This window comes from Leptidea sinapis, chromosome 1 (assembly GCF_905404315.1).
Source record: "Leptidea sinapis chromosome 1, ilLepSina1.1, whole genome shotgun sequence".
NCBI lineage: Eukaryota > Metazoa > Arthropoda > Insecta > Lepidoptera > Pieridae > Leptidea > Leptidea sinapis.
In genome coordinates, this window is record NC_066265.1 from 33371814 (window position 1) to 33397560 (window position 25747).

Below are 25747 nucleotides of genomic sequence, written 5' to 3' on the forward strand. Positions count from 1 at the left end.
AGAGATATTTCGACCCTTTTGGATACCATATTGTTTATCATTTATTATGTGATTATTAGCAAGGAAACTCGTTATTTTATTTCCGATATACCTCTCAACTATCTTATCAATACACGGCAATATAGTAATCGGTCTATAGTTATTTATGTCATTGTATGCGCCTTTTTTGTGAATTGGCCTAATTATACCTATTTTTAACTGATCTGGGTACGAGGACGTGGAAATACACGCATTAATAAGGTGTGTAATTACCGGCGCTATTTCTGAGCTAATACATAACAAATCTCTTACCCGTATGTTGTCAATACTCGGGCTTTTTTTTATTCAACTGGTGTAAAATTTTAAAAATAACATCCTTAGTTGCCTTTTTAGCCTCATGGACACAGTCGGTTCTTAGCAGTACGACCCATCGTGTAATAGTTGAGTGTTACTTTTAAGGACAATATGTTAAGTTTAGGCCATAGAACTGATGACTTAAGACAAGCCTTCACTTTATCTGTACGTGTCTCTCGTGAGACAACAGGCAACGTCCGTCTGAAGTCAATAGTACCGTGAAACTTTTGCTTCAACAGCTACAAATGCATTTTTGTAAATTAATGAACAAAAATCAGTTTGGTTTCACTAAAGGCTTATCAAAATTAATGCGGGTACTAGACTCATTGAGCACATCTTTGACGCCTGGGAAGAGTCACAGGATGCATTGGGCATTTTTTGTGATTTGTCAAAAGCATTTGACTGCGTCCACCATGAAACTTTACTCCTAAAACTAAAGCATTATGGAGTGAAAAATAGAGCCCTAAATCTGTTAAAATCATATTTAAGCGAAAGAGTTCAGATAGTTGATGTAAATGGCAAAAGGTCTTCGGGTAAACCTGTGGGAATAGGTGTTCCACAGGGTTCTATTCTCGGTCCTTTCTTGTTTCTTATATATATTAACGATCTACCGTTTGTGGTAGATGATAGCCATGAGATTGTATTGTTTGCTGATGATACTTCACTTATTTTTAAAGTGAAGCGACGTGCGGATATTGAGGACGAGGTAAGCAATGCACTCTCAAAGATAGTGCGTTGGTTTGAGACGAATAATCTGCACTTAAACGGTAAAAAAACAAAGTGTTTACGGTTCATTACACCAAACACAGCGGAGGTACAAACCAACGTACTTATAAATGACCAGAGATTGGAACTTGTGGACACCACGGTCTACCGCTAGATTAGTGTACTTTAGTTATTTTCACAGCATCATGACGTACGGTATATTACTATGGGGTCATGCTGCTGACATTGATATAGTGTTTGCACTGCAAAAGAGAGCTGTTTGTGCTATATATTAGCTTGGTTATAGACAGACTGTTCATTGTCAGTACATTTATGAAAATTTAATATATGTTCACAAAAATCGTCACCTTTTTGCTCTTAATAGTGATTTTCATTATTATAACACTAGAAAAAAAGGATTGCTTGTAACTAATTCTAGTAGGCTTCATAAGATACATAATAGCTTTAAGGGTAAATGTATACACTTCTACAATAAAGTCCCAGCCACTGTTGAGGCATTATCTATAAATAAATTTAAATGTTTTATAAAAAAATGGCTCTGTCGAAAATCCTATTACTCCACTGCTGAATATCTAAAGAATCGGACAACCTGGGACTAGATTGTGATTATTTTATAGCGATAGAAATGACTGTACAATATTGTATATTTTTATTGAAAAGAGCGCAAAAAAAAGAATGCTGGGAGAGTTTCTTGCTCCGCTTCTTTCTCAGAGCGCCATTTGTTTCCGAAGCGATAGTAGTATCTAGTAGTATAAGAAATGACATCAAAAAGAATTCTAAAGGAATCAATTTTGAGAAAATAAATGCCTTTTATGCCTTTTAACATTGCTTACTACTCCGGTCGTTCAATTGAGAGTTCATCGGGAGAAGGTTTTTGGTCTATGGACGAAGCTTGATAGAACACGAGTTTTACCCCAGATTAGACTAATATATTGTACATAAAATTTAAATAATGTATATGCCACCAGAAGTGCGCTTGCCGATTGTAGTAAAGTGAAGACGTGTTTTATTTTGCTCCGCAAATAACAAATAAAGAATATTGTACAAAGTAAACCTACTTTTAAGATATACTAAGTCCTGTAAAAAAGGAGATAAACATGAAATCGGTAACTATCGCCCTATCAGCCTAATGTCAAATATTTACAAAATCTTCGCTAAGATCATTTTAAAGCGTATTGAAAGGACACTGAACGAACATCAACCCATAGAGCAGGCTGGTTTTCGTAAGGACTACTCTGTGACTGTTGACCACATCCATGTAGTTCGTCAAGTTTTATAGAAGTAAAATGAATACCAGCTTACATAATATATAGCATTCGTTGACTACAGTAAAGCATTTGATACCCTACTACACAAAAATATATGGGAAGCATCAGCAGAACAAGGGATTGAGCATAAATACATTCGATTAATAAAGAACGTATACAGTCAAAGTACAGTTAGAATACAATTAGAAAAGAAGAGTCATCCATTCAAAGTAGGAAAAGGGAAAGGGGAAGGTCAGACAGGGAGATCCCTTATCTCCAAAAATATTTTCAGCTGTTTTAGAATTAATTTACAGACGAATCAATTGGCAAAATTTCGGGATCAATATAGATGGCGAATCATCACGCATTTGAGATTCGCTGATGACAAAGTCTTATTCGCTAAAACATCCGAAGGTATCAAAACTATGATAGAATAACTTGCAACAGAAAGTGAAAAAATAGGGTTAAAACTCAATCCAGACAAAACTAGAGTGATGACAAATTGGAAAAAAGTCATGATACAATTAGGTAACACTGAAATCAACTATACTGATGAATTCATATATCTGGGACAGCTCATAACTCAAAAAGAACCAATGCGCGAGGAAGTAAAGAGAAGAATTACGAACAGCTGGAGAAGATATTGGAGTTTGAGAGAGGTTATGAAAGACGAAAAACTTAATATTAATACCAAGAGCAAATTGTTTAACACCTGCATTTTACCCGTTCTTATGTATGGCTGCCAATCATGGACTTTAACTCATGAAATGATTACCAAACTCGCAACTTGCCAATATGCTATGGAGAGAGGTATTCTGAGCGTGAAAAGATCAAACAGACAAAAAACCGCGTCATCAAAAGTAAAACAAAAGTCATCGATGTCAAATCCAAAATTAGAAGACTCAAATGCAGATGGGCTGGGCACATGGTAAGAGGCATGACAAATGGAGTAAGAAAGTGACAAGATGGTATCCCAGGGAAGGGAAAAGGAAAAGAGGTAGAACCCAGAAAAGATGGGAGGACGATATCAGGGAAGTGGCAGGAGTAACTTGGAACAGAGTGGCTCAAGAAAGACACGAATGGAAACGGTTGGAGGAGGCCTTTGCCGATTGGCAAACAGATCCACAAAAAATAAAAAAAATACAAATACTAGAATAAGTTATTTTGTTTCTAATGTTTTATGTTTGTTTTAGAGTATTGTTAGTTATCTATGTTAGTTAATATCTGAATAAAGGCTATATTATTGTTATTATTATTATATGCCACCAGGTCAGCCAGTATCAACATGGGATGTTATCTTACCATTAGGTATGTTATTTGTCTCAGCGAATATGTGATGTTAACAATATTTTTATGTATTTTATATTACGGCTGCGGATCCCTTAATTAGATTAGAGCCTTAAATGTGTCCATTTTGTGTGCAGTATGGGTCAGTTACTCCAATCAGCTAAACTCATTTCAGAAGTTATAATCCTATAGTTTTATTATAAACAGCAGTTTTTTTTACAAATTAAGTCAGATTTATTTAGTAATTTTTTACATAATTTAAAAAAAATCCCATTTCACCACCATTGTTGAAGAAGAAACGGCGAAATTAATTATGTCGCTAACCTTATTCTTATATTATAATATTATTTTTAACTAGACCTTTTATATAATTATATAGTAATAATTATTTTTTAATACAAATCTTGTGGTTTCAACTAAAATTGGATTTGTGTTTATCTTAAAAGTGGAATAGAAATAGAAAAAAAAATATTTATTTGAAAAACTGCGCTGTCTCATGCAGATATATTTTTAGGCACGGCTAAGCTGAAAATCTTTTCCGAGCCGTGTATTTCGTTGTTGCGACGTGTTTCAATTGAAATTCAAAAAACCGCGGGCATGAATAAAGTACGTCGCGGCAAGGCTTTGGGTTTGTTTTATCTTGCGACATGTAATTCTAGATATTTATCTAGCATTAGTAAGTTAAGTTTCATTAGTATTTGTATATACATAACATATTCCTTACTCCGCATTATGTGCTCAGCGACCACGTTAGGTTTTCTGATATACACAAATATAGTTTTTGAATCTACAGCCTGACTGGTAACACGATTACGATTCTTAAGAAGATTTAAAAAAGGACGAAATCTAGTTCTCGATTCCTATTCTAAATATTGGGTGCTTTAATTTGAAAAAAAAAATCCCTAGCTATAAATGAAGTGTAGATATAGCTCCAATTAATATAAGATTATTTCGTTAATTAAGCGCAGGCGTCGACAGGTCCGTGTGTCCGCCTTCCCTTTTGCTACTACCGCGTCGTTTTTATTCTTTTTTAGGTGGAGGACGTGAGCATAGCTTGGGATTCAACCCTCCCGAGGTGGATAGTCAACTTTTTGCCACTTCTATGAAAAAAAGTAAGTGCAACTTATTAATTAGAATTAATTATATTTATTTACTAGCTGACCCGACCGACGTTGTTCTGTTCATAATTAAAAAAAAAACTCTTGTGGGTGGAATATCGTAAAATCCTCCTTCTTAGCTGACCTCTACTCGACGAAAGGAGTATTCCTACCAAATTTCAAATCTCTACGCCTTATGGTTCTAGAGATATCGTGATGAGTGACTATATACTATATGCGTCATTAATAGAGCACGGCAATACTTCAAGCCGGCCCACATACTAGCGCTCTACAAAGCGCAAGTCCCGCCACACATGGAGTATTGCTGTCATCTGTGGTCTGGCAAACCCCAGTATCAGCTCGATCCATTTGACCGCGTGCAACGCAGAGCAACTCGAATTGTCGGCGACCCAGTGCTCTGTGAACGGCTGGATCACTTGGCGTTGCGTAGAGACGTCGCTTCATTTTGTGTCTTCTACCGCATTTATCACGAGGAGTGTTCCGCAGAGCTGTTTAACCTGATTTCTGCCGCCGAATCCCACCTTCGCACGACACGCCACAAGTTAGGATATCATCCTTACCATCTGGATGTGTGGCGGTCCTCCACAGTGCGGTTTTCAAGGAGCTTTCTTCCACGTACCTCCTTGTGCGGTGTTTCCGGGACGATACGACATGGGTACCTTCAAAAAAAGCGCATACACCTTCCTTAAAGGCCGGCAACGCTCCTGTGATTCCTCTGGTGTTGCAAGATATTGTGGGCGGCGCTGATCACTTAAACACAAAAGGTGACCCGTACGCTCGTTTGTCCTCCTATTCCATAAAAATATATATATATACGTGGAAATCTCTTATATATATTATTTATATACTTACAAGTAGGAGCAATATGGAAAAGGAATTATTATTGGCTAATATTTATATTTGAACAATTAAGAAAGTTCCAGGTAATCATTTTATTAGTACCTCCTGATACTAACTACACAAGGAGATTTATTATTAATTTGAATTTCCTTCTGAATGAAATTGTCTTGTTAGGCTTAGTCTAGGCTTAGTCTTAATCTTGTATTATTCAAGGGTATTAATAATATAATACAGTCATTGTGTATACTGTATACTATACTACTTGTGAAAGATAAGTACATTTTTTGTAAATAATTGTGAATGAAGTCGAAACTCAAAATATATCCACGCGTTCTTTAAATTATTTGACAAATACGGGAATTAAAATAGCTCCTTATTACCGACACAATCGATGTACTAATGGTGTAATAATATACTGTATGTTATTTTTTTTTTTGCAAAATCAAAGAGGTCGATTACTGGTATGGGAATATTGATTTTATAAAATCCAACGATGCAGTTTTTTTTATTTTTGAACCCAAAATTGGACCCAACACACCTTTGAGCACGTTTCGCTAGTTTTGGATTTAATTTGAAAAATTCATAATATATAGTTTCAATTGACATTTCTTTTTTTAATTTATGTGCAGAAATAAATTTTCCGGCAAAAGCCAGTAAACGAGTATGAATTTAATTAATCCTCGCTCGCACCATCATCATTTATCAGGCTTTGAGTTGTCTTCCATGCCATCATATCAGATAATACAGTCAGCCATACGAGGAAAACAAATAAAACCACACAGTAATCATGAAGGAACTTTATTTTCATTTAAACAGACAAATACTTTGTAGTAATTGAATTTAGCTTTACTTGGTACAACCTTAATAGCTGAAATAGTGCGAATATATTTGATATGACTTCTTATAGGTAATAATAATCCCAAAAGTGCCATTCAAAATGTAGAGATATGATTTAAAACTTGAATTATTTGTTAAATTTTATATATCTTTGAAAATATAGTTAAATTTTAGCTTTTTATTAATATGAATTACGCTATCATAATAGAAATATGAATACATTTCTTACGACTAGTTTAAAGAATCACAAAGATAATATTCTCCTTTTAATAGTAAAGTTTTCAATCTAATAATCAATTCAATAATAAAAATCATTAGTAATAAAACGATGTCTAAAATTTTTGATCTAAACTCCTAAAATTTATGACTCAATTATGTTAAAACTATAAAATAAATCGAATATTACAAAAGTATTGCGTAAAATAAGCAATAGAGTATATGATATATTTACAATAAAAATACGGAATGGTGAGAACTTATTTTAAACAATGACATCACAAGAGCGAAGCAATTTAGAAGTAAATACAAGTAAATGGATTGTACATTAATATTTTAAAAATTTCACAATAGTTAAGCATCATAATACTAAGCTAATTAACTATTCTATAGAGCACAAAATACATTAAATTCAAATCTGTGTTTACGTAATATTAATTTTGATAATATCTGAATTTAAATTTACTATTACATAAAAAGATTGAAGTGAATTGAATGCAATAATGCAATATTTACAATACGATTAATGAAACATGAAAGACATTTTTACTATGTTATAATATTTTTTCTAAGTCAAACTCTTGAAATGTTTAATAGAATGTCACGCATATAATAGTTACTCGTAGTTACAGGATTGAAGAATAGATACGTAACACGAAAAGTTTTTCTTAGTCAAGTCAAGTTTTATAATTATAACTAATATACACTCATACTTATTAATTGCGATCGTATATACTCTCACATTGAGAATATGTGAGAATATATACAACATTTGGTCTTGATTATTATTCAAGATGAGTGGTTGTATATTAGCAACAGGTGGTTCAACAAACTTTTAGATATTTATTATTGATTGAAATACCAGATTGAATTCGTCACCATTTATTTGAATTTCCGTTTTCCATTTAATACTTTTAATATTATCTAGTATTGTAAAATTATCATAACGAAAATATCTTATGACACATAGGCATGAAATATTATTGATAATATTTAAGTTATTGGCACAGGTTTTATTTTAATGAGTTTTCTGGAGCTTCGAATTCCTTATACAAGTACTATAATATTCTGGAAAGCAGGAAAGTTACTCAATAGAGAAATGAAGAGATATAATCTACGTTAAAGTCGTTGAACATGAATTTTATCTTTTCAAGTTTAATATTATATTTCTTAAATATATTACGAGAAAAACACTAACGGTCGCCAAACTTCACGTAAAATTTCACTTGTTTATCCTTTTTTATTTGAATCAATTGATAGATTAGAATCAAGTTATTCAAGATGTCTTCCAAGTTGAACGGAATTAAGGTAATTGTCTTTATAAACAGTTGAAAGCAGTCGTGAAGACCGCCGTCAGGGTTGTGTTGCGATACGATTTCTTCTTGCAGATTCACGTGAAGCGCTATGAACCTCAGCGGTGCGAAGGGTTATTCCAAATATATCTTCATGATAGCGGTTCTCCTCCTAAATTAGAAATTAGAAAAAAAAATGTTGTAAAAAATATAACTCTTCTTAAAAATAAGATCAGTTCTTAATCAAATAATATTATCGATTTTAAAATGATTTCTTGAAAGTCATGATCTACAATCATAGCCATCGGACCTGAACGGAACGAAATGAAGAAAAAATATATTAACACAGTTTTAATCCAACTTTGTTATGAATATAGTAAAAATATAACAAAGCTATGAACATTATGCAACAAAGTTGAGGGTAACCAGTAATCGTAAGTAAAAATTATGACGAGTAAGCTGAGGTGGAAACAGCTGATTGATTTTGGAAATAATCATATTTCACCAAGTTGATTCCATCTAGTTGTGTCCAGAAACAAGTACCTTTAATTTAAACATGAAACTCTGCACTTGTTCGTCAGTCATATTTCCGTGTTTCTTTATAATCCCCTTGAGCTTCTGCTGCACATCCTCAGCCATTTTACAATCACCACAAACGAAGAAATGAGCTCCACGATTTATAAGTAAATCGTGTATTTCTGCCCCTTCCTTCTCAGCCAATTCTTGCACGTACATCTACAAGAATATTGTTGCACTTACTAAAAATGTCTCCAAAAATATTCCCTTTTTAAGTTATTGATATTTTGGATGGATGAAAGCAAAGTAAACAATGAGATAATCACAATTTAAATAAAATGATTACTATCTAACCTTTGGTACATCTTTCTCTCTTGATAAAGCTAGGAATACTTTAGAGAGTACTCCATCTTTCAGAGCTTGTTGTTTCTCCTCTCTGTACAAGTCCATGGTTCTAGTACGACAGCCGAAGAATAACCAGACTGGGCCAGCATTGTGACGAGTTCGAGAGTTAAGCAGTGCCCTACGATGATGCCAAAATCCTCTGAATGGGGCTATGCCTGTGCCGGGGCCTATCAGTATCAATGGGACTGAGAGATCCTGTGGCAAATGAAAGTTTGGAGCACTGCAAGAAATAAATAATGTTGAATATATAACAAAATCTTAGATATCTAAAACGTCTAAATAGAGCTTCTTGCTGCTAGACAACCAATGAAAACAGACCAGGTTTATTACTTTAGTATGCGTGACAAACTATGAATTTTGAGAGCTGTCACAGACTATCTAGACGTATAAATGAACTAAGAACAACATATATATATATATATATATACCTAAAACTAGTTTAATAAAATAACTAAACTGAATTACATAAAGTTATGAACAAAAATATATTTTTATACTTGTTAACATCGGAAAATATTATAATCTATAATAATTGTATCAAAACAAATAATAAATAATGACATGAATGTATGTTTCCGAGTCATGGATGTTTATTTGTATTTATGTATGTTTATGAAAGTATATTGTATTAAATATATCGTTCTATTGTACCCATAGTACAGGCTATGCCTAGTTTGGGGCAAGATATAATTTTTGAAAGAGTGTGTCAATATTTATTATTATTAAATAAAATAAATTTGAAGAGCAATAGACAGTCGTTTGTGATTAGAAAAAATACTCGGCTTCCATTAAATACATATGAATGTTCACATGGCAAAAGAGCATAATCCCAATTATTTAAAAAAATTCTTGTTCTTCTTACATTTATTTAGATTCCATTCTTTAGAACAGCCATAAGATAGCTCATATTATAAGATGTAAAAGAGGCTACGAGTAAAAAAAAAGTAATCAAAATGAAACCGCAAGGGAACGATAGATACGATTCGATATTTGTCAATGTGATTAACACGGGCAAAGTCCTTACGACGTAATATACGTAGCCTATAATTGATTTATTTCTGTTTACCTACTGTGATTCGGTTTTATTTGAGACCCGTGCAAATTTTAACACATTACTCAATATTTAAATTTGTAAAGTCGTTAAAAGTAAAGCTAATTAAAATTATTTGTACAAAACCTACGTGAACATTAACTTGCCTACGTTGCCGTAAAACAAATTAAACGAATTGAGTCAACGGCAAAATAATATTAAGCTAAGTTCACATGTGAATTTATAGCGAATTTTTCCTTATTGTTACTTTAGTATGCATTACTGACGGAAATATTGTTATAATCGTCACAGAGTTGTATAATTTAACTGACCAAGGGGTCGCAACGCGAATCATTTTAATGAATTCCAGTGGGTATTTCTATCAAAATTGCTGACTGATTTTGGCTGGGGCTATTGTAGCCCCTTAGCACGCTTGGGATTTAAGTTGGTATTTTATCTTTTCGGGATTGAATTTACATCATTCACTCAGGATTTCTCATGGTATTTTATCTTTTCGTGATTGAATTCACATCATTCACTTGGGATTTCTCATGTTTTTTTATTATTCGGTACCGAATGTACATCATTCACTTAGGATTTCTCATGGTATTTTATCTTTTCGGGATTGAATTTACATGACTCACTTAGGATTTCTCATGGTATTTTAGTAGTAGTTTACATCTGGATCGCTAATAGAACTCTAAAGTATACTTATAGATGTTTATGAACTCTGTATTATTACATTATACTGTAAAGGATATGTTTGTAGCCCTTGTTACAATACTGAGGAACATACATTTGTTTCCAAATCAATTGAATTAGGTGTTTAGAATTCTAGAAAATGGAGAATGATAAACATATAGAATAAAAAAACTGTAAAAGATAAGTTAGTACCTTATAATTCTCTATAACAATTCAATTAAAACAGTTAATAAATTATATTTAATATGGTAATAATATTAGTAACTCTAGATTAAATCTAAATGAATAAAAATAGGCCCTTTTTAGGCCTCAAGTTTAAATAAATATTATTTTAACATTACCTTCGAATGAAGAGATAAACCTCGTCACCAGGTTTACGGTCCATGAGATAATTTGAACAAACACCATAGTGTACCGGACCTTCACCATCTAAAACATTGCATCACCGAGTTATAAATAGGCAACAATTTCCACAATTTGACTCATTTCCGCGAGTGTTCAACATCAAAGTAAAAAACTTCATTATAATGCAATTTTCACTGGAATTCATCGCGTGTGGGAATTGACATTATAAATTGTGATGTTACTGAGTTGAATGTGTCTGCTGTGACCTAATAGAACGGCCATTCCTTGTAACCGCAGTTTCCGTAATTGTTTACCTCAATAAATCAGACTCGTCGTCAAGGATGATATTGATGTGTGCTGTGATATAGTTATTAATAGAGTTGATTGTTCCTTATTTATAGACGTTTCTTAGTGAGAATTTATAGTACTTGTTGGTCTTACGACTAACACAGAGGTGATAGATAGAAAAAACCATTTGCTAAAATAATCTGGTTTGATTTTTTTTTTAAGATTTCATTAAATCAATATATAATTTTATAATGACAAATTTAATATTGTTCGTACTTATTGAATCACATAAATTGCAGCCAAATAATTTATTAAACTATTTTTAAAAGTCTTTTTATTATATTGAAGTGTTCTACCACAATTTCTATTCGAATATCAAATCTTTTATAAGGCAGAGGGGGATAGACAAACATAATTAGGTGATCTTTTATGTGATCACAGCCGCTTAAATTCTCCTGCTATAGCAGAGGAATCACAGGAGCGTTGCTGGCCTTTTAGAAATGTGTACGTGCGTTTTTTGAAGGTCCTATCGTACTGGAAACACCGCACAAAGAAGCTCATTCTATAGTTTGGCTGTACGTGGAAAAGATTTACTTAACAACGGCACTGTAGTTTTTATTATCAATATTGATTTTTGAGTCTTAAGTAAATAAATACAAATTATTTTACTAAATCTGCACAGTCTCTCAACAAACTTAACAAAAAGGTAAATGCTATTTGAATATAAGACTAACCTTGAGTTCTGTAAGAAACAACAGCAACAGTTAGATGCAAACGCTTTGCATGTGCTAATGGTGAAGATGATATAGAATAGAATCTTGGCTGAAGAGGAGACAGCAAGGCTGCAAGTAACGAGGCACTTGGCTTCGCTGATGGAAACTGATCTAATACTTCTGATAGTGTCGGGAAGTAGTAGTGACGCCAATCTTCGTAAGCTGACGGGTCCTGAAGAACATGACAAATTGAAACCTTTGTTAGATGTACAGAATACGTACGTTACGTAATTACTAAAAAATATATCAAGCTTCGATTACCAAATCCGTGAAAAAGCTCAAAGATATTTTGGCTGTTACAACATTGTAAGTATATTTTCTCGTAATATTTGTAGGAAGAAAAAATAAACTTCTTAATTATCATTTTTAATTTTCATTCCATTCCAAAAGCTTAGTGAAAATATAGCACAAACTCAACCCCTTTCCGATCCCAGGAAGTTTTGATTATTACTACAAATATTTCTTATTAAGTCTCAATTACTCTTCTTTGAAGTTGGTTTGTTCGTATAGAAATTTGATTATAATAAAACATTTGACGAACCATATAACCTAGTGGTTAGTGACTCAGCAAGAGGTCCCGGGTTCGAATCCCGGTAGGTGCAAACATTTATATGACGAATATGGATGTTTATATGTATTTATGTATGCTTAAGTAAGTATATTGTATTAAATATATCGTTGTCTTGTACCCACAGGCCATGCGTTTGGGGCAAGAGAATTCGTGTAAAAGTGTGTCAATATTATTATTTATTACAATTAACATTACATGCATTGTTTTAAGATGAATGAATATCAAAACCACTTCCCGTCAGATGATACCCTATATAAAATATAGCACAGTCAACTAGTATAATTAAAAAAAAAAGTTAAAATCCAAAAATTACATCGTTTAAATAAACGTCAATAATACAATTTATCCATACCGTTGCCAATATATTGAGTTGTTTTCGTTCCTCGTCATTGCTGCAAGTTTTAGCCAAATATTGCAACAGTATAGTAGTTGGCGGTGTTGATATATCCAAGAATCTTGTAAACAAATCGCGAATGCTGACAGCTGGTAGTTTCTCGTGTGGTTCCCATGACTTCACTGGTCCTGACGTAAGCATTAAAGTTTACGTTTTAAAAATCTGGTAAAACTGGTATAATCTAACAGATTAGTGAACGTGATTTATTTCAATTGTAGGTTTTTATTGCTCTCAATCAACAAACATTGCTACCAACGATATATCAAACGTGTTTTCGATAGATTTAAAATAAACATCGCTTTAAATGAAATAAAAGCCTTATTTTTTGTTATTATTTTTATAATTAATATTATTTGAATCACCTTGGGATATGCAGTTATTCTTTGCTTTTAAGGTAAAAATTTTTTTGGCAACTTACTAACCTACCAAAAGAGGCAGAGGCATTCCACACAATATTTGTGCAAATAAAGTAGTTTTGTTTTCTGATATATTATGTACTTACCACTGGATGTGTGCGTTTCTTTCATCATATGTAGTTGTACTGGCGTATCAAAATCCTCGATATCTTTTAATCTACCTAGTAAATTATCTACAAGATCCCTTCTGTTACATGCTATTATGCCAACATGATCTCCTGGGTCATATTTGACCTGGTTCTAAAAATTATATTTATATTATCAATGAATATTTTATTTAGATTATTTTAAATATAGTCTCACTAGACTAGGTTACTACCTACCTTTGGTTCCAAGTCTATGAAGATAGTTGATCTTTCAGCTGTAGTATCTCCTAAGTCTTTATTAGCTCTTACAGTGCAAGCTATTAACTGCCTGTTTAAGGCCGATTGTAAGCCATTAAGTAGTGTAGGAGGCTTAATTTCTGGATATGCAAATCTTACAGTCTCTTCACTAAGTGTTACAGTTCCTAGAGCCCTTTTTGCTTCTTGTAAAGTTTCATCGTCATCCAAGCAGAACGTCTCACAGGCAACCTTGACCAGAAGAATAGAATGAGGATCAATATTATTTGTGTTAATATTGTTAAGATTTACTATGAAATCACAGATAAGTTGTCACGAGTTGTGTATGAAGATAAGAAATGTGTATATTGGTTTTATAAGATAAGACTAATACTCGGTAGTCCAACAATTTAGATTAGATAAAATTAAGATTTGATTATCATCATGATAATTAGTATTATATTTTATAGAACATGAAGATAAATGAGCATTCGGGTTACGATGGTAAACAATAACACACTTTAATATAATTTATATTCAAATATCACATTACCTGTGTTTTAAGATATGTGTGTAGGTACTTGAGAATTGATTTGATAAATAATTCTACATATTCAGATGATTTTATTGGTGCTTTATTCGCTCAGAGTTAAATAGTCTAACTGTGTAAACAATCTTATCAAATAAATAAAAAATCTACATTTTTAAATAAAATAATTATGGACAGTTAATTAAAATTTTAGTGGTGATTGAAACGTACATTAAAAACACCGGAAGCCCACTTCCTAAACGCTTGATCTTGGCCGCACATTTCGTCACCCGTCGATAGCTCATGGATGCGCTCGCCACCGAGGTCTCCAAGTAATTTATCCACATACTTGCCGAAGTTACAGAAGTTTGGATATGCGCTTGACCCCAGAGCAAACACGGCAAAGCGTACGTTACTCAGTGGACCAAAACTATCAATGGAGGTAGTGTCTGTAGCACTGCCTAAAATGATAATAAACAATGTAAATTAGAATAATTAAGAATTATTATAATGTTATGTTGATGTAAATACTCAACGTGGAAGCGCCATCTTTGTAGGTACGGCATCTTGAGGCATTGTTGGGATGATAGATGAAAGGACTATAAATAAGTGTTAAGCACTGAACTAGTATCAGTTGATAGTTAATGTCGAATTCAGTCTATAATGATGATATTTGGTGATATCTTTAAAATCCCAATCTTAACGTACAAGGTGTCAACATTCGGGACAACATTATAATCAGTAAAGAGAAACATAAGATGATACCAAGCAACTGCTATCAAAAGGGTGTAGCGTTCAAAACTAGTTTCACTTAACTATGAGTAAATTGTAACGAGAATGATGTCATACAAAGGAGATTTTAAAACCTCGTTAGCTTTTTGAAGTCTTTAAGTGATATAATTATCAATTTTAATCTTTATTTTAGTTAACGCTCATGCAAACAATATGATGAAAGAAAATTATTTTTATAAGTATTAAACAAATGGACTGGTTCTACGATAATAGAGAAGACAGTAAATAAGGACAGAGTTGACAGAGACAAGACTTGTAACAGTATGGAATAGCAAAAGAAACGGAGTTAGATATCCTTTGAAATGGAAAGATGACATTAAGAAAATGCTAGGACCCTTATGAAGTGCAGCAGAGGATGGAATAGGTTGGAAATCTTTGGAGGATGACTTTGTAGGAGGATAAACTGTCAAAAGAACGTTTGTATGTAACTAAAAATGTATTTGTATATAATCTAAGAATTAATTTATAATTATGTTAACTAAAAACAAAAATAAATTATTTATTAATTCTATTATATATATAAAATAATCAAATTACCTTTTAAAGATTCCAGTCGGCTTAATTGTTTTGGGTTAGTCACCGCATACCTTTGAAACTCAATTTGACTGTTCGCTCTAATGAATGTTTTTGGTGTCAGCAATTGGCTAGTACTGTTGCCACTGTTAAACACAATATCTGTGTTAGTTTCTTCTTCAAATCATTAAGAACATTTCATTAAATTGAACGTGGCTTACCCAGAACTCTCAATATCAACTTGATCCGCATACAAAAGTTCACATAGATGCTCTGCAAAAGCCTGAAAATAGTTAGGAATTCAAAATAGCAGAGTTTTATAACTGGACTCGACTAGCCCGTTTGGTGACAATAAGTCTCGCAAACCAAATTATTAGTGATATGAAATGTAATGCTCTGTCTAAGGCTTACATAGACTAAACCTTGCTGAATCATTCAATTTCAATCACGTTTGCCTCCTCTGTACTAAACTTATTTCGTTTTATATGTTTTAAATAGGCCTAAGTACCCACAAATCAAAACCTAAAATCACGATAATGTAAGGATCTACCTGGACTTAATTTACAAAACTTAATTTATTGGTTGATAAAATTATTTTGAAATTGAAATTTTATTAAACACCAAACTTCATTTTGTTATTTGTGTGTGTGTTGAAATAAATATTTTTATTTCTGAATTGAAATCTCGCACACCTCTTCATTGACAATATTGTTAATTGTGTTTTTATGAATACTTTTTTTTCACTCTTTTAATTGAACAGCGTTTTATTTATCTAAGTTAAAACACGCTGAAAACCACAAGAATTTCAAGTGGAAGAAATATTTTATCTCAATCGCTACTTAAGTTTCCCGCACATAAATATTGGATGTCGGTTTTTGGTTACCTAATCGTTCTTTGATGTACTAAATCCTCTCCAGCATAATGTTGCGGCTTTTCTAAAATACTTAAATGAGAATTTAAAAAACCATAGATTTACAATATACTAGCGTAACAGTAACAGAGCGTGAAAGAGATGAATTATCACAAATAGCGATACAGCGAGGTAGAAATGAAAATTTCGATTAAAAAGTCGTAAATAGTCAGCCACTCTTGACATTAGCTCTAATTTTAAATAATAAATCACTAACTAACGCACGTATTGACAAATTATAGTGTAAGTCCATGAGTGAAGCATAGAATCATACATACAAATGCTTAAATCAAAATAAATCAATCAAAAATGAAAGCGATGCGATGCCATTCATCAAAATCATTTGTATACATACTGTATGCACAAAAACTTCGATTCCAGTTTTTAATAACGTATGAAGTCGGATATGAGTGTAGTATATTGTTTTATACAAATGATACCCGGAGCAATTTTATCTGAACGACGATTAAAAATACTCCGATTCACGCGCTCTTCCATGAATAGACAGTTTCCGATTGTCAGCAAAAGTTTATCTATATTGATGTAATTTTTAAGAGCATGCAACAAAACTGCTGGATATGAATTGATTGATTTACAAGCTTGTGAATAAAATGACTGGATAATTGTATTTATTTCATTGCATCTATGTTGAAATAGTTTTGTTTGAAGTATTAGTTTTTGAATGAAACTAATTCATTTAATAACAAAATCTGCTGAACGTTAATGGATTAGTTTAATAGTGGTTGTCATAAAGATTTTTAACATTACCAACTAGCACGTAATTTCATGAAAGAATGGTAAAGGAAAAGATATTAATGTTAATTATCATACTGAGAAAGTTAAAGAAGCACAACTTGTCAATTTTCTTGGTATTACTTTAGACAGCAACTTGTCCTTCAAGTCACAAGTTAACACAATTTGCAAAAAAAATAACCAACATGTATTTGTCCTCAGACGCGAATCAAAAACAAGGTGAAAAAACAGCGCTAATGGCATATCATGCCATGCATTCGTGGTTTCGGCTTTAAGATATGGATTGGTCATATGGGGCAACTCGGTGAGCATAGGGCATTTTTTTATTGGACAGAAGAAGTGTATCAGGGCGGTTTGTGGAGCCGGCCCCCTAGATTCTTGTCGACCTCTATTAAAAAAAATGAAAATTCTATCTTTACCGTGCCTATACATTTATGAGATAAGCCTATTTATTCAAAAACTTATGCCTGATTTCTATACAAAAAAAGTCAGAAGGTTTTAAACACAAGGTATACTAATAAACTCATAATTCCCTTCTCTAGAACTGCATCTTTTAGTAGAAATTGTTACAGCATGTCTATGAAAATATATAATAAATTGAGTAATGAATTGAAAGATTTACCATTCAAAGTTTTTAAAAGAAGACTGCATTAGTGGTTAGTATATAAGTGCTTCTATAGTTTAAATGAATTTTTCAATACAAAATGAATTATTAATATGAATCAGTCTATTTGATAATAATATATGTAAATTATATAAGGAAGATATTTAAAATGTGGAAAAAAAAATTCGCTGAAGGAAACATTATTTCATTTTAAAAAATATGTAAGACAGATTTTTACAGGACTAATCTTAATTTTTAATTTCAGACGAATTCAATTCCCGGTTAATAAAGGTGATTTTTAACTTATGAATTTTTAAAATAATATGAAATAATATTTCAGTATATGTTCTATTTTCGATACTTAAATACCTTTGTATCTCATAATAAGAACGTTTAATACTTTTTACTTAACATCCAAATGTTTCAAGATTTACTATTGTGTGATTAATGGAATGTATGTAACAACTCAAAAGAAAATTTCCCTCCCTCTTTCGCTATGATCGTTATAATGTATGTATATAAATAATACTTACAACACCATTTTCTGGCGGATCTCCATTTCCAAATGTAGATGTTACAACCAATAGCAGCGCCTCGTGTTCAATACTAGTAATGTCGTAGTCTACCATACAATGTACCTGTATATTTGTATGTATATATATGATTGGTTAATCAAAAAGTACACAATACCAACACAGTTAACGATACAGCGAAATTTTCCTGACATATATGAGCTTGGTTAGATATAAACAGTCTGTTTAGAAAACAAATTAAATTATGTCAAATCATTATTAGTATATTATAAAATTTTCATAATCTATGTCTACAAACTCAACACATTTTTGCTCAAAGTAACTCAAAACCAAAAGATCAATTACTTTTACATCTACCGCCATTTCGTAAAAGGTTGAGCTTTAGTGAGAAGAAGTTGCAAGAAACTCATTGCCACTCTTTTAAATCAACATTTACACCCTTATCGCTTTACAAATCATTTCAATGACAATATATTATGTAGAGGGAGGCAACAAAAATTCTACAAACTACTTTCAATATCTCTATATTCATGGCTACGACACGGAAGCGAGGATTCCTCGTAACTTATTTAAGTACCAAGGCTACATAAAATACAAAATGTTTTAAGTACAAATGTCTACACTTTTAGGCCCAGCCATGCATCTCAATAACTTTATAAGTTTTATTATGAAATGCTCTGCATGTCTTATGAGTACAGATCATCTTAAAGATGAATTATGATTCTCTTTTATAATTTATATAATGTAATATTATTAAAATTGCGCAAAATTATATAATGGGAGAGTTCATTGCACCATTCCTTCTCTCTCAAAGCGCAATTTTGCTGTAGTGATTTAATTGACTTATCAGAAGGAATTCTCAAGCAATCAATTTTAATAAGAAGTTAACACCAGGTCAAATACATTTAGAGCATTTTATTCGATGGAACAAAACTGTATCAAATAACAATGTGAATCTTTGGAACCAAGTTAACTATAATGATTGGTGATAACCATCACGACAGTTGCTTGCTAGACCAAAGGACTTGACTTTGCAAATAAACTTACATGCTGTAAGTAAATGGCACTGACGACTTCATACAAATTTTATAAAAGAAAAATAGAATATTAGTTTACCTACGTTGTAAACACAATTTACATAAATACTACACACTACTACAGAAGAAATTGCAACATATCGCCCATCTAATGCTGGGTCCATGTCAAGGTAAATATGTTATTAATGAAATTAAATTTATAACCAATTTATGAACGATGCGGGACACGAATCCACGACCTCTCGGGTTACGTCCGAGTGCTTTTCTAAATAAGCCAACCGTTCGAGTGATGTATGGTTCGTTACTCTTGGTAAGTATGTCCTGATCAACTATCAGGATCATCTACAGGATCTACTTTACAGTTAGATAATTGCATAGGAAATTGACTTGAGATGTCGCTCTTTCAAATCAAAAAAATTTGAATTTTGGGTTGGAGTCCCTCATCGTTCATAAATTTTGATTACAAATATAATTTTTATAATCCCAAAAGTGAACAAAAGTGTTACAAAATATTTTGAATGTATGAAACACGAGTAATATTGCCAATAAATCATATCGTGAGACGGGAACACATACTTGAGCGTTAAATGCGTGTCCAAATATAACTCCCAATTCTTTTGCATACTGTTCAGATTTTCCAGTCTCGGTGGCGTACAAGACGGTGGCCTTAATCCTCTTAGAGAGGGCTCTACCGAAGAGTTTCGATGTGAACTTGACAGCGCGAGCAATCTGCTTGAAGTGGAACTTCCTATTGATAGGTCGTTTGCCTGATATCGGCTTTGACTTTTGCCATTGATGCGTTTTCCACGCCGGTTCCTGAAACACTTGGCTATGAATACGAGAACATGTCCTCCTTATAAGGTGAGACTTAAGTTATTATTTGGGAAAAAAGATTCCACTTTGCTTTCGCAAAACAAAGTCTGCTATTTTGAAAATAAATTAATATGCCATATTTGAAATTACTGCCGACGTGTCCCTGTTTTTGAATGTATTTTTTGTTATGAGAAAATGTGCTATGTAAATGATACGCCCTGCTAATTACAACGCACTGCCGCTTAGGATTCTTGATTGAATAATTTTGAGCCAACGCAATTGCGCTCATGACTTTGAGCCATAAGTTGTTAAGTCTTATCAGCCCAGTAATTTACCGAGCTACGACGCCCTTCAAACCGAAATACAATAAATGCTTGCATGTACCTAGTAAATTCACAGCAGTAAAATCTTTTATCCCGAATAAAACAAATTAAAACAAAATCAATCTATTCCCGCTATCAATCAAAAAAGTTATCTTTTCTTTTTACATTTATCACCACTTCAGAAAAGCTTGAGCTTTAATAAGAAGAAGAGGCAAGAAACCCCCACTCAATTCAACATCTACAGCTTCATGTCTCTACAAAACATTTCATTTACTATATAATAGTGATGCAACAAAAATACTCAAACGTCAAGTACACAATGCCTTACATGAGTAAGAAAAAAAGTAAATGTAAATTATTACGTTAAAACATTTTTTTTTGAATACAATCTATTTAAATCAATCCACACACACACCGTAAATAAATAACGGTAATATCCAAGCCTTTTAACATTATAGGTACCTAAGGGAAGTATGTTTATTTCATAAGAAACATTTTTTATCATTGTATGAATTCCTATCTATTAAATATAATAAAAATATAATATATAACTTTATATTAAAGAGTACAACTGAAAGCATGAATTGAATTGCAATAACCTGATATTCATACGACGGGCGCAGATAGTAGAGCGCCATCTCTTGATGAAACACGGGCGTGATTGATGACGACATCGGCGGCACGATCCATATCCAGTCCGCTGGACATCCCGATCTGATGCAAACATATTAAATATGTAATATTTCATAAATTGTTGGAAGCATTTTGGCTTTTACCAACCAATACTTAACCAAAGGTAAACTTTTTACAACTAGCATTTTCACGTTTAACAGAGCACGTATTCAGGAGGACGTCCTCTGGAAAGCTCACGAAACATCGGTTAACTAAAAAAATAATAAAAATGAAACGTGTACGCAATAATGAAATGTAAAACACAATTACATTAACACGCGTTTTAATCCTTTAAAATGTGTGTAATTGGGTTTATTGGGTCTGTTTTAAGCAGCATAGTGGGGTGGCCAGCTGCGGTGGTGAGTTTAGTTGTGAATAGAGTTATGACGTGATTTTGACGGTACAAAACTCCTAGGTATATTCTGTAATTATTTTTTCTAGTTCTTTGAATACTCTTTGCAACACAAGTGCTTTAAAAACAACCTATCTATTTGGCTGAATGCGAAAACTGCACAGCAGAAAAGGTAATTAAGCAACCTGTTTTTAAGTTAGGTTAGCACGTTATGAGAGTGCACGTGGAGACTCGAATGTCATAATATATTATTAATCTGAAAAAATGAAGAACGAAACAAAAATAGAATTAAAGTAAACATCAATATAATTGATTAAATAGTCAGAAAATATTTTTAAAATAACACTTGCTGTGTGTTCTATAAATAATACCGAAGCCAAAAATTAATACATAGAACTTTTGTTTGTTTATCTGCACACATACCCAGGCAAAACGCAAAACCACTGTAATGGGTTAAATTTAAATTTAGCATAAATAAGAATAATTTGCATACTAACAAAAGGTCGGAACTACATAATAAAGGCTACATAATATAATCACGATAGGTGCAGATATAGTATTTTGCTACTAACAGCATCCACGCGGACAACGTCGCGGGCAGCAACTTGTTTATTTATATTAGGTAAATTAGATTAGTTAATGTTTACGCTACATTGCATAATTCTGTTCCCAAATTACTCAGCCAATTAGCGTACGCTGTACAAGTGTAAACCAGACAATTCACACGAGACTATGTGTTGTGTAAGCGAATACAGTTCACACGTTGGCTTCAGGGATTCTATGTTGACAGCTTAATTATCTTATTTGTTTTTGTTAAGATCCCTCGGCTGTGCAGCTACTTGCCTAGTGAGCTCATTTTGACGTTACATCTACCATGAGATTGTTACATATGATTGTATTACGCTGTTTTGTTTACTAACATGCTTTTAATTAAAGTATCTACGTATCAAAGATTCAAGCCTATCGGAGATGGCTTGACTGTCGATGAGTTGGGCCGCTATTTCTACTTAGCTATTGTATAATAATAATTATTTTTTTTTTAACTTCGACGCCAAGGGTAAGCTTGCGTTCTTACTATTAATTATTTATATTTCTTACCACTTTGAGTCTTGTCACTTGTCTTCTTCAATTTTAAAGTTTTTTTTTTATTTTTTTTTATTTTCATTAGATATGCCGTCTATAAATCAACTAAACGTTAATAATTGAAAATTAACACATACATATTAATTTTTGTTTGTTACAACAATTTCATCAATGTTAACTAAGTAGTAGTAAGTGTTTGTTTCCATATAAAAATTATATGAATGGGACAAAATAATAAAAGTACTCAGAAGGGTTCAGGTTAATACCGGCAGCATAATTTCACCACTGGATATTTCACAACTTGTTAACTTTATCAAGTGCGGGTTACACCATTCCCGTACTGACATGACTTCGCATACTCCCAACTTAAAGGCCGGCAACGCATCCCTGGTATCGGCTTTTTCATGCGGGGTTGTTTACGTGAGCCTATTGCCCTAAGGCCTCCTCTTATATATAACAAGTTTGAAAAAGAAAATTTATGGGAAATTATTGAACAATTAATAAAAAGTTCCCATTCTCTTTTTTTCTGTAAATTCTTCAAGCTATTGTTTTTGTATTATTCTCCTTTCGCTTGTTATCATACGCTTATGTAGTCAAAATGCTTTTTCTTTAGTTATTTTTATAGATAATAACGAGATATGTATATTGAACATCATAACTCTGGTTTCAAGTGTTGATAATATTGTCGTATACATGATACTACGACAAGTCTATGTATCCTGAGCAGATTCTAAATTCATCTCTGAAAATTTCAAGATTATCATTAAAATACATACTCGAAACAAACATTTTATGAAAACTTTATTCAAAAAAGTACATTCGTGCTCCTACAACAAAAATTGGTTAAGCCTTAAGTCGTAATAAGTTTCAACTTTGTAGAAAACAAAACAAAAAAATGTTAGCATATTTTCCACGGAAACTCTTTGAACTAAGCTTTAGAAGTGGAGCTATTCTATGGGTGTTGTACTGTCCCATGGAATGTTAAAAGTTTGTGAACTTTTATACTTTTTTGTTCGTTTTAATCGTTTTTATTTTAAACTATGTTTGCAGAATTATCTAACGATGGGGAAATGATTAGAATATTGTTAAATATTTTATTTTTCGGTCAGAGAATTATTTTCGTCACGAATGGTTTAGCTAAAGCTTGATAGAGTATGGGAAATAAATACTGCTTTCACAAAGCCGTACACTTATTTGTCCTCCTCTTATATAAAAAAAATAAAAGATGACATGATTATGGGAAAGTTCTTTTTTGTACAACTACAGGGCCAACGATTAACAGTTATTGTTAAGTGATCACCGCCGCCTATATTCTCCTTTCACATCAGGGGAAATAACAGGTGCGTTGGCTATTAAAAAAGTGTAGCGCGCTTTGCTTGAAGGTACCGATGTCGTATTGTTATAGGAACACCACATAAGGAAGCTCATCTCATAGTTTGTTGTTGGTAGATAAAGTTCCTTGACACGCAACTGTAGGTAGAGGTTATCCAGAAGTTGAGAATGATAGCTAAATTTGTGGGGTGTCGTATAAAGTTGGGATTCAGCGAAAACAGAAAATTTTTTAAATTTCTAGCTGCTGGTCAATTTTAGTAAATGCTCGTAGTCTGAAATTGTTATTTAAACACTTTATTAAAACGTCTCTGTCTCTAGCATTACTGCGGAATGAAATTGGCATAGTTATTATGTAGTGCATTTTTTTATCTAAGTATTATTACAATATTAGAAATCTTTTTAATCTTATTTTTAATTGAATTTGTGGAGTGTGTGTAATTTGTGTACGCGTGCGCGATAGTGATGTTATTAAGTTTTCAGTTTCTTTATAGCTTAAACTAAGCAGCAATTTAGTTACAATTGATTTACATTTTAGTTATTGTGTTAGGATAAATTGTTCAAGATTTTATTTACTTTATTAATAATAAGGGAGCTCTGCGTGCTTTCAATGAATAACTGGTAATAGGAAAAGTTCCTATTAGAATTCCTTTAGAATTTTTGGGCTCACAAAGGCTTGAAGGACATAATTTTAGTACACCCCTTTATCAATTTGTTTGGCATAAGTTACTCTTTGGGATCGAATACCCTAAACAAATGAGGTGTCAGCAGTGCTCCGTCAGGAAGTCTGATACGTACCGTAATCTATTCTCATTATCCAAATGTTTGATGAAGCTCTCAGATGCTGTGTGGTGATCCACGATGGTAGCGTTCTGCTGCTGGAAGCTGTGCAGGACGGCCACGTTTACTTCCACTAAAGCCTTGTCCTTCCAGAGGTTCACTGGTGTTCTCGTATCCAAACCCATTTTTTCAGCTACTTTCTGTTGAAAAAAATGTTTAATTAAAATATCTTCCTGATAATAATATACTTTGAAATAACTTAATTTTGATTCTTTAATCTAATTTAAAAAGGAATTTATAATGAATAATTTGTTAAAGCTTAAATTTATTCTTCATTTCATTATTGTGAGACTTTGTTAAAGTATATTTAATAGTGCAAAAGATAGCATCTTTAACAATAATTGAGCAATTGAAATGTCAAAATCCTGAAGGCATACAATAATAATTGAATTTGTATATTTTCCATGCATAAACTAGTAAATTACCCATTAATAGGTGTCAGATAATCTAAATAAGTAATAACAAGTTCTGCATATGTTTTGTTGCCAAATAAATTGAATACCCCGCGCCTGCTCATTGTATGAATCGTCAAATGTAATGAGTTGTCATTGACTCAATTATTTGTGTTGCAATTATATATGTATTTTTAAGACTGCAAAATATAAGATCCGGATATGTAATCACCATAATTTTTATAGTAAATCTTCTCTGAAACACACTGCATCATCGCAGTATAACCGACGGCAAAAAAAACTCTCTCTAATATTAGTATAGATATAATGGATGGTTAACATATTCTTAGCCTATCATTTGAGATTAAGAAAAATATATATTTGCGATTACTAGCACATGTAAAAAACAAAAGGTTAACACTTCCGGGCCAATATACTGTGAAATGTATATTTTATATGTTTTAGGAAAAAATATTCATCGTCCCACTGCGCCAAATGATATTTTTACTACCTACAATATCAAAACTTTATTAGTTTCTGGAAGAGGAGGACAAAATATGTGCATTAGTCAGAATCACCTGATAATGCCAACATAACATATTACCATCACTAACAC

At 32.5% G+C, this 25747-nt stretch overlaps 1 protein-coding gene across 2 annotated transcripts in view; it reads right to left on the reverse strand.

Annotated features, from left to right (window-relative positions):
* Window positions 1-6333: 6333 nt before the first annotated feature.
* LOC126966156 (nitric oxide synthase-like protein) overlaps window positions 6334-25747 on the reverse strand; it is a 138328-nt gene continuing 118914 nt past the window's right edge. For both annotated transcript variants that reach the window (XM_050810118.1, XM_050810109.1), the window contains 15 exons: window positions 24698-24879; window positions 21063-21177; window positions 19904-20143; window positions 18291-18395; window positions 15712-15773; window positions 15515-15636; window positions 14417-14646; window positions 13660-13908; window positions 13423-13576; window positions 12879-13048; window positions 11917-12127; window positions 10891-10978; window positions 8767-9037; window positions 8440-8631; window positions 6334-8068 (listed from right to left, as the gene is read on the reverse strand). In XM_050810118.1, coding sequence (XP_050666075.1) covers window positions 7958-8068; window positions 8440-8631; window positions 8767-9037; window positions 10891-10978; window positions 11917-12127; window positions 12879-13048; window positions 13423-13576; window positions 13660-13908; window positions 14417-14646; window positions 15515-15636; window positions 15712-15773; window positions 18291-18395; window positions 19904-20143; window positions 21063-21177; window positions 24698-24879 — 2502 coding nt within the window. In that variant the 3' untranslated portion in view covers window positions 6334-7957. The remainder of the gene's footprint in view (window positions 8069-8439; window positions 8632-8766; window positions 9038-10890; window positions 10979-11916; window positions 12128-12878; window positions 13049-13422; window positions 13577-13659; window positions 13909-14416; window positions 14647-15514; window positions 15637-15711; window positions 15774-18290; window positions 18396-19903; window positions 20144-21062; window positions 21178-24697; window positions 24880-25747) is intronic.